The sequence below is a fragment of the Amphiura filiformis genome, chromosome 2, assembly GCF_039555335.1.
Source record: "Amphiura filiformis chromosome 2, Afil_fr2py, whole genome shotgun sequence".
Classification (NCBI taxonomy): Eukaryota; Metazoa; Echinodermata; class Ophiuroidea; order Amphilepidida; family Amphiuridae; genus Amphiura; species Amphiura filiformis.
This window is the reverse complement of record NC_092629.1, coordinates 49,608,319-49,618,101: the sequence shown is the minus strand read 5'-3', so window position 1 is coordinate 49,618,101 and position 9,783 is coordinate 49,608,319. Positions and strand designations below refer to the sequence as shown.

At 39.1% G+C, this 9,783-nt stretch overlaps 1 protein-coding gene across 3 annotated transcripts in view; it reads right to left on the bottom strand.

Annotated features, from left to right (window-relative positions):
- Positions 1 to 448: 448 nt before the first annotated feature.
- Positions 449 to 9,783, bottom strand: part of LOC140146316 (PDZ and LIM domain protein 4-like) — a 16,833-nt gene continuing 7,498 nt past the window's right edge. For all 3 annotated transcript variants that reach the window (XM_072168115.1, XM_072168116.1, XM_072168117.1), the window contains exons 3-5: positions 7,779 to 7,911; positions 6,716 to 6,801; positions 449 to 4,803 (exon numbers count right to left, since the gene is read on the bottom strand). In XM_072168115.1, coding sequence (XP_072024216.1) covers positions 4,754 to 4,803; positions 6,716 to 6,801; positions 7,779 to 7,911 — 269 coding nt within the window. In that variant the 3' untranslated portion in view covers positions 449 to 4,753. The remainder of the gene's footprint in view (positions 4,804 to 6,715; positions 6,802 to 7,778; positions 7,912 to 9,783) is intronic.

Here is a 9,783-nt window from a genome sequence, read left to right as displayed (position 1 = left end):
ATCAAAAGTTGCACTTCTATGTTCTAATCAATGGAAAGCTCCGGCGCTAGTTTAATGAGCTAATCAATGGAAAGCGTTCTCTGAACGCTTTGCGTACAAATCATTGAAATCAATACGCATGCAAAGGAGAAAATTTGGACCGTTTTGGATCATCGTGTCTTTATTTTCTTGAGCGATATCAACGAATGAGGTTTTTAATCCGAGCTAAAAGATGCAACTATTGGCTGCTGGTTCTAATTATCATATAATCTGTCTTTGTTTAGGATATACAGGGGTAACAAAATAACTGGTATCTTAAATGTATTGCGGTCGGTATATTGTAAGGCCATGTAGGGTCAATCATGGACAAATGTTAAGTAATAAAACAAATCGCATAAGACAAAAAATAATATAATTAAAACAATAGAATTCAGAAATCACACATGTTGGTCAGTGCATAACCATGATGTTTAAAACTGAGGCTTTATTGTCCATTGTAGGCATCACATTCAGTTTGATCCTATAGGGCTATCGGTGCTCCGATGGCTATTTCTATGGTACCCTGAACATTTCGATCGTGTTATCGTTTTGGCTTAATTGGTTTTCAAATAATGAAACGATATCACTATGCAAATGCCCATGCTTGATACAACGCATTGCATCTAGCAGTGGTATGTATTGGGCTATTCCATTTGAAATCCACACTACCCCTGTGGAAGATTTTGGGAAATATCTTCCACAGGGGGAGTATGATTTTCAAATCGAATGAGTGCATTATCAGCTCCATTTGAATTTTAGAAACATTCAACCTGAATCTTCCCCTGATGAGAGAGAGTGAGTTTCAAATGGAGCTGTTAATGTGTTAATTCCATTTAAAATTCATACTCCCCCTGTGGAAGATATTTCAAAAATCTTACACAAGGGTAGTGTGAATTTTAAATGGAATAACCCATCGGGGCATGCATCGATATCCATAAGACCAAACTAAAATACTTATGGCCATGCTCGCCTATTCATACCCACTGATAACTTTGAAAATCTCTACATAGTCATAGTCATGATTCCCGCATATTGGCGACAGTTACAATATTATTCGCTGCCGAAGTGACGTAATAATCGGATTAACTACCATAGCAATAGATGAATACAATTTTTGAATAGAATAGATCGCCCTGCACTACAACGTTGACGCGGTACCTATGCGTTGAACCGTAGAAATGCTGATCACTCGCACCTGTAAGAGGAGAAATAGTATCTTTGAAAAGAGCGGCATTGTATTCAACCTATGGTTGCAGATATACACATGTGATTAGTGCAACCTGCTTGTAGTGCAAAATTCCAATATTCCAAAATTGTTTATATCTGTTGCTATGGTAGATAATCCGATTATTACGTCACTTCGACATCGAATATAAACTGCCCCTAATCAAGGACGGTAGAATATATTATAGACGAATCCAACGAGCCAAGTGATGGTCAGAATTCAGTCGGCCATTACTGGGTCCCGTCTGCACCAAACTGGTGTTGTTACTGCCCAATTGGGTGGATTAAATCCGCTTAAAAATCGATGTTGAATTGTATTGTGTTGTAAACTTTCATCATTCTTTTGTCTACGTGTAACACGGGTGATGGAATGCAGTTTAATATCCCCGCCAAGGCCACATCATTTTACATTTTAGGTAGAATAGACCTAAGGGGGGACCCAGAAATGGCTACCATTGAGGTGTAGGAATGCGTGAAATGAGATTCGTCTATACGGTCCCTGTCCTTAATCAAAACGTGAAATACTTTACGCGGGAACCACAGTATACGCCATAATGTTTCTAAAAGTGTTTTTAATGCTAATTTATTGCACATGCTAAGGAAGCCTGATTACATTTTGGAAATATTCGAGTGGGAGGGTTTTCAATTTAAAAAAATTCTGTCAAAACTGAAGCAGCCTATGTATAAAAGAATATATGAATATTAACTACTGTACATCTTATATAACGATTCGTGATACCCAATCGCGGTACAATTGATCTGGTTAGAAGACAGAGTATTTTAATTTTAATTTAGTGAAAATAAAGACTGAAATCTATGTAAAATTACGTAGAACCCCGCTAAAGGTTACTGTTTTGTTTTTATGGTAATATAATCTTTTATTTTCTGAAATTAACTTTGGGGATCTATGTGGAATTTTAGTATAAAGCGTAAAAATCCAGAGCGTCTTCACCAGAAAAATGGTACCTTGCAAGCCGGTGACCACGTGCATTTGGCGTATTTTCTGTATGTAGAAACACACATCAATTAGCTAATGCTACACACATTAATGTTTTTAAGGAGGTAAAATTCCAAAATATGGTACATTTTCTGCCTTTGCTTGTCATAATATTGTTAATTCCATACCCGGTATACCGTATTGGAGTTGTATAATATAGTTTCAAATTTCAAGATGCGCACTCATAAACAGTCCCAGAACAACGCCAAATATGGATTAAAAGACCTTTGACCTTGGATGTACAACAGCATGTTATGATCTAATGGGAAACTGTGCACATCAACAAACACCATTTCTATCAAAAAGGCAACGGCCGATATAATTTGAAACCACATAAATTACTAGAGTTGGTTCTTCTCTTGGATTTGGACCAAGCTTTAGAATATCGACTGTTGCGTTTTGAAATAAAACAAACCAGAATTTATCACCCATTGTAAAAGATATGGCACATGTACCGAATACATGTACATACATTGGCTGACCTTGTGGATTTCCTGGCCCAGCCATGCTAACCACATAAGGAGATTATACGATTAACCTAGTGCAGCTATTGTCATAGCAGGGTATTATTATGTAATACTCCTGATCCATATTTGGCGTTCTCTTGGACTGATAAATCGGGTGGACGACTGTTGAAGTAGGTTCGTGGTTCGAGTCTTTCATCTGCCAAACTATACAGTTTCTTTTTTTGACAATTTCATTTTAGGGAAATTGGGTTAGGCGAATTTATGAATGGCGTAGGGTGGTGTATGCGGGAAAATCCTTTGTCGGAAGGGTCATCAGTTCAAAAAGGGTTAAAGTTAGGTTTAGGATAAGGGTTAGGGTTAGTATTAGAATTAGGGTTAGTGTTCGGGATAGAGTTGTGCTATGGTTAGGGTCAAAGTTAGGGCTAGAGTTATGGTTATTGATTAGGAATAGGGTTGTGTAAGGGTTATGTTTATGTTTAAGGTTAAGATTAGGGTTTAGGTTAGTTTTAGGATGAAGCTTACGGTTAGGGTTATAGTCAAATTAAGAAAAATAAGGGGTTAACCAACCACTAATTGCAACAGAATCCATTTCAACATTCGTTTCAGAAGGGCATATTTAATAACACATCAAAAGTCCCCAAAAATTCAAGTAGTGCCTAATTTGTATAAATCCAAAATGGCCGCGTATGCAGGGGTGAAATTTCAAAGTTAGTCAAATCTTGTTTAATAACCATAACTATGTATTGCTATCACAAAGGATTCAGACAATGCACCCTTCGGATTATCGACCTGTAACCCCTTTACGCGATTCGTCTTGAACTATTAAACAATCGGTATATCGCCCTCTGTAGTCAGAACAAATTATACAAAGCAATATGTACCACAATTGCCTCATCCCAATGACATAGTTCAATAACCTCAATTAAACAATCATAGTGAAAAATTTGACTTCAAGTTTCAAAGTATGAGTTTTTGTAACCAAAGGTCATTCAATGAATGTGCAAATGTATTGGGGTTAAAAGAATTGTGCCCTGATAGATGGGCATGTTGTGGATCCTAGTGAAGGGAAGTGGCTGGTACATAGTTCGATGTGCAGACACCCATAGGGGGTGATCACATCGAATTTAATATGTTTGATCAAAAAATAACATGATTGTTAAAAATGTTACACTTTGTAGGCTTATAGTAGGCCCTACAAGTATGTAATATAAAGTATTCTTGGTATTAACTACATTGATCACCAACACAATGCTGCATAGGAACAGTTGCTTTTAGACGCTAATTAACAGTGGCGTAGCCAAGATTCGAGAAAATAGGGCAAGGTGATTTTCAAAGGGGGTTTAAATTTCACGAAAATTGGCCAAAAAATGTCTAAAATCTAATTTTTAACGGAGATCAGCATCGGGGAAAAGAGGATGGACAAGACGTCCCTCATGGGCACCTGTCAGTCCCCCCTGCCATCCCCCTTGGATATGCCACTGCTGTTGAAGTTGTAAGGTGCTATTCCAGAAAATAGATGCACACCCCCTGTAGAGGAGTTCGGATATCCTGACCTTTTGTCCAATTGTGATCGTTGGAAATCCAGACTTTTAAAGTGTCCAAATGCGAAACAATCCACCAGAAAATTAGTTCAAAATCGGAAATCCTCAATTTAAGAGCTCATTTGGACATTTCCGTGATTTTCATTCATTTAATTGCATTTCCAAGGGTTTTCCATACATTGGCAACTGGACTTTGAAATCCAGACATTTCTTTTATTAAAAAGTTACTCTCTGTAGGGGTGTGCACTTATTTTCTGGAACAGCCCAAGTCGTGTGCACCACGTGCACAATGAATTGTCACACAGCTGTTACGTACTAGGAGTGGTTTGAATCAAGTATGGAGTAAGACTCCAAAAATGATACGGCATTTATGATTGGCTGATTGAGCGCATAAAAAGCAGACGCGGTTATGTCTAATTGTCTATGTAACCAATCATATCTGTTACAAGTCTGTCTTGGATGACATTTGACCACAGAAGAGTTAGCTTAGTTCAGTCCTTTGCACACTATGGACGATGCTGTCTGCAATAGAATTTGGAATCCTGTTCGAAGTATCCTGTATAATAGAAATGAGAAAAACACATAAGATTTAACATGTTTAAGGATAGCTTCAAAATCCAAGCACAAGTTGTGCCTTTCCGCCTAGCCCCCATAATGTCCTAGTAAAATCAGAACAAAATATGCTCGCGCTCGTCTTCCTCTAAATTGTAATGCTCCGCCCTAGCGTCCGCAGCCACTGACGACCTTATAGTAGGCCCCCTATTTGTAAACCAGCACTTGACCACTTGAGTGCACATGCCTTCCTCACGGTGAGTTTGGACTTTGAGGCCCTCAAAATTTTGTCCTGGCCCAGGGCCCCAAAAAGGGTAAACCAGGCCCTGTTCAACGGACAATTTTCAATGGACAATCACGGTGTTTGGAAATCACAACCTTTCTACATTGTCTACTTAAATAGATCGATCGTGAGGTCTATAATGACGAAATGGCTTGTAATTTTGCTTGCTGCACGGTGTCATAGCGGTATGTATGGCAAGCCATTAGGGTCATAACGTGCAGGTAGCTACGCGCAGCTAGCTGCACGTTATGACCTCGAAGGCTTCCACAGAGCTGGACAACGGCAGCCCAGGCGACGGAAGCGGGAGAGGCCGTGTTGAAGATATTGAGTGCCGAAAACCTGCAAATTTAGTGCTACCCGGGATCAAAGGATGATGCAGATTACAACTTTTGGTCAATTGTGTCCCGGTATTTCGAGCCGGGGAACTTATTCCATCTCCGCCGGTCGATTATACTAGAACTATCGAATCTCAAGACTTGCGATACTAGCGGTTCCACAACCGGAGAGCGTGACGCAATGGTTAGGATACTTGACTTTAGTGCATAAGGTCCCGGGTTAAATTCCCGGCGGTGGCGATTTGCTGGGATATTGACTTGGAAAAAGGGCTGAAATTAATTGGCAACCTCTGTAAATTAAATTCAGACTTACGCTCTCCCCACGGTTCATTTAGAATTGGGTATTAAATGAATCATGAAAGTACTCCGTCCTTCGGAGGGGACGTTAAGCCGTCGGTCCCGTGTACAGAGAGCCATACCTGTACATGTACTCCCGGTATATCGCAGCCAGTTTCGAAAAGAGTAGGGTGTTAACCCCTGACTGTTCCCAACCCGTCCCGGTGTTCAAATGGACCCCAATGATGGAAATAACCCAGCAAACACAAAAACGTTTTTAAAATGTTTTAAATAAGTTATATTTTGGGTTTTGGTTTAGGTAAAAACGTTTTAATAACATTAAAATGTCGGGTTATATAAAGGTCATGAAATCGTTTAAAACGTTTTGTATGAAAACACACTGCAACAATATTTTTAAAATGTTTTTGAAATGTCATTGTAAACTATTTTTGCAAACATTTTTGTCCAAATATTTTGTCAACACTTAAATAACATTATGTTAAAATATTTGCACCCAGCAAACACAGAAATGTTCTTAAAATGTTTTTTACAAAACGTTTTAATAACATTTAAATGTCGGGTTATATAAAGGTCGTGAAAACATTTTAAAAACGTTATTGTAAATATTTTGGGCAAACATTTTTTGCAAAATATTTTTCAACACCAAAATAACATTCTGTTTAGAATGATTTGTACCAAGTTTTCAAAAATGTTTTTGGAATGTTATTAAAACGTTTTATACCCTTTATATAACCCGACATTTAAATGTTTCTGTAAAACATTTGTGTTTGCTTGCTGTGCAGTAAATTACCAACTAATGTTATTTAATGTTATAAAAACGTTTTATACCATTAATGTGCCCTTTATATAACCCGACATTTAAACGTTTTCTGACAACCTTTTATAACCTTTTGCGAATGATGTCAAAAACGTTTTGTGTTTGCTGGGAAGCTTCAATAGAGGCTTTCTTGGGTTATCCAGGGTTGTCAAAACCCGAATAAATCAAATCAAATCAAACATACCTCTTCCTTTCAAGTTTTCCCCGCACACGGCACAGTTGAAGCACTCATTGTGCATGCCTTTCTCGCAGATCTTGACAAATCGTCCTCTGTAAAAGGAAATAACAAAAATAACATCGGTAAATAATGTTCAGTAATTTACCTGGCGGCTGAAGAGAAAGGGAATACTTTGCCCAATCTTACGGCCAAATACACTATCCTCGTCCAACGTAATTGTGTCTCTCTCCCTCGTCTGCCTGTCTTAGGTCAGTGACCTGTAATTAACACCCCGTTACCCCCATCCCACACACACACACACACCCCCATCCACATCCCACACCCCAACAAACACGGGCCAGGCCAATCTTCCACATACAAGCACAAGCTAGGGTATTATGCAGTTCATTCTTGTGCGTTATGCCCAGCGAACACAAAACGTTTTTAAAACGTTTTAAACGATTTGGTTTTGGTAAAATCGTTTCACCACACGAGTCGTTCAGCCCAAGAGGTATAAAGCTGAATTTATACTCGATCGCTGCACTGGACAATTACCGTATTTCCTCGAATAGTCGTCCCCCCTCCCACTAATAAAACGCCCCACCACATTTTTCAACTAAGATGTTTCAAAAATGCCGATATTCCATGCTATCTTGTGTACTAATGTGTAGTAAGCTTATTGCAGCGTCGATAATCGGCGAAAACCAGGTCGGAAACCCGGAAGTGAACCAGAAGTCCGTGTTTCTAGTTCGTAGGTCGTCATTTCAACGTGAGCTTACCTAATGATTTTTAACGGGACTCATCGTTCTAAAATGACCTCTAACCCCCCCATCATTGGAAAAAAATTTATTCGAGGAAATACGGTAAGTCACGGGTAAAATATGAAATATTCTTGAAATGTTATCGTTTTTATGTATGAGTGATAAAACAAATATGAACTTCTATGGTAGGAATAAATTCCCTCAGTCATGTCAGTGAAAGATGTAAGCCTTTAGTTGTTACATTGTACACCACACTCACTGACAGTTAATATTTGTATAATTAAACCTCCTACACACCCACCCCCACCCTAACGGGTGTCGGTGCTTACTTTAATGGGCCACGACATATGACGCAGAGTCTAAGATTGGCCGGCTCTGTACCACGAAGTGTCGCTTGTGGGGCTTGCACCTTTTTGAATACAGTCTCTTTACCAGTCGCTCCACCACCGAAGATCGATTGAGCTGAAAATTAATGTCATTGTAGAAAAATAATATCAAAATTCGGTAGATGATGAATGTTTATTATAATAACCGTTCGTTAATTTATCATCTTTTTTCTTCTTAATTAATGCTTTGTTCTTGCTGAATTGCGTAATTTCTTAGCACGTCATCCGCAAAATATATAATGTAAACAGTAGATGCCAGTGCATCTAACAGAACTATTTCGTAATTGTTAACTTCTACTATAATCTATAGTCTTACTTTCAAATATCTTGCTATTTCTTTCACTAATATGAAGACTATCATGCAGTCATGAAAGGGAAGTAGGTGCTATCACTGCATTATAACTACCATCACTTTAATTTTGCATGCAGATATACGCCTATCGGTACAACCTGGATCTTGAACTAGTGCCCTGAACAAATATTTATCACGTGACCGTATACGGAATAAATAAATCGCAAATATGATTGTTGGTCTGGGCAACTGTTAAACTAAACAATGCACCACCCCACATCGTAGCCGGGCGTCGTAGATCATATTATTAATATTAATGAAGTGACGTCATGATTTCTCGTCATTTCTCAAGTCTCATTCACGATCATGATTCATTGTCGAGTTACAATACGCCGAGTTGCTTTCGGTCCGAGTCGGTTCGGATCGGTCCGGGGTATTTTGGATTTTCGGGTTGCCCCGCAGGGCGCTAATTGCAAATGTTAGAGAACTAGGCCAAGATCCATTCTAATTAGAAGCGGTTTGTTAAGGACAGCTTATCACATCATTCAATGTAGGGGTTTCTGTCGGTCGAGTATTGGATAAAAATATTCCGCATATGCCTATAGGAAGTTAAATTCCACTATTAATTTGTCCCGCCAAACGGCTCCAGAGAGAATTCAGAAACAAAGTGCATTGTGGGTAATATCGGTGGATAAACAATGTAATGATAGGAAAGGAGGAGACGAATGAACTGCAACTCGTAAACAATGGAATGATAGGAGGTCACGGAGGTGCGCACTCGGGTGGTGCGAATTAACTGCGACTAGCTCGTCCAGAATTACCGTGATTTTACTCTTCATTTGGCAATTCTATAAATCAGGCTCGATCAATACTGCCCTCAATGTTAAGGCCAGTGCGAGTGCTGTGAAGACGTCAAGACCAAACATTAAGTGTGATTTGTGCAAAAGTTAAAAACATTTATTTAAAAGTGCGAAGTTCACCCCCATTGAAATACCGTTTGAGTTCCACGCTGCTTATCTCCATTCACCCCAGTGACATTACCCACAATGCCTCGTCCTGAAATATCGAAGTCGCTTGATGATATAACCGATTAAACCGAATACAGGTTGTAAAATTATATCATACACCAACCGGCATCGAGCCCTGATTGTTGATTGTTGAGCATCCATCATCCATATTTTATTGTTTTTGAAATTCTTGCCTCTTCCAAACCCACCACTGGATCCACTTGAAGTAACCAGACTTTTAAGTTATGAGGCGACGAAAAAAACCCTGTTCTAACGCGTATGTTCTAACGCGTATACGGACGGACGGACCTTTTAAGTAGGGTCGGTCGGTCCGGCTTTTTTTTTTTTTTTTTAATTTTAAATGACCCAAAATTTGTTCAAAATCTGGGTCGGTCGGGCTCGTAGACATGGTAGAACAGGGTTTTCTTTTTTCGTCGCCTATAGCCGGGTTCCCGTCGGGAGGCTCCATCTCACCTAAAATGTGAAATGATGCGGCCTTGGAGGGTATTTTAAACTGCATTCTATCACCCGTGTTACACGTAGACAAAAGAATGATGACAGTTTACAACACAAAAGAATCTAACATCGAATTTTAAGCGGCTTTAATCCACCCAATTGGGCAGTCACAACACCAGTTTGGTGCTGCGGG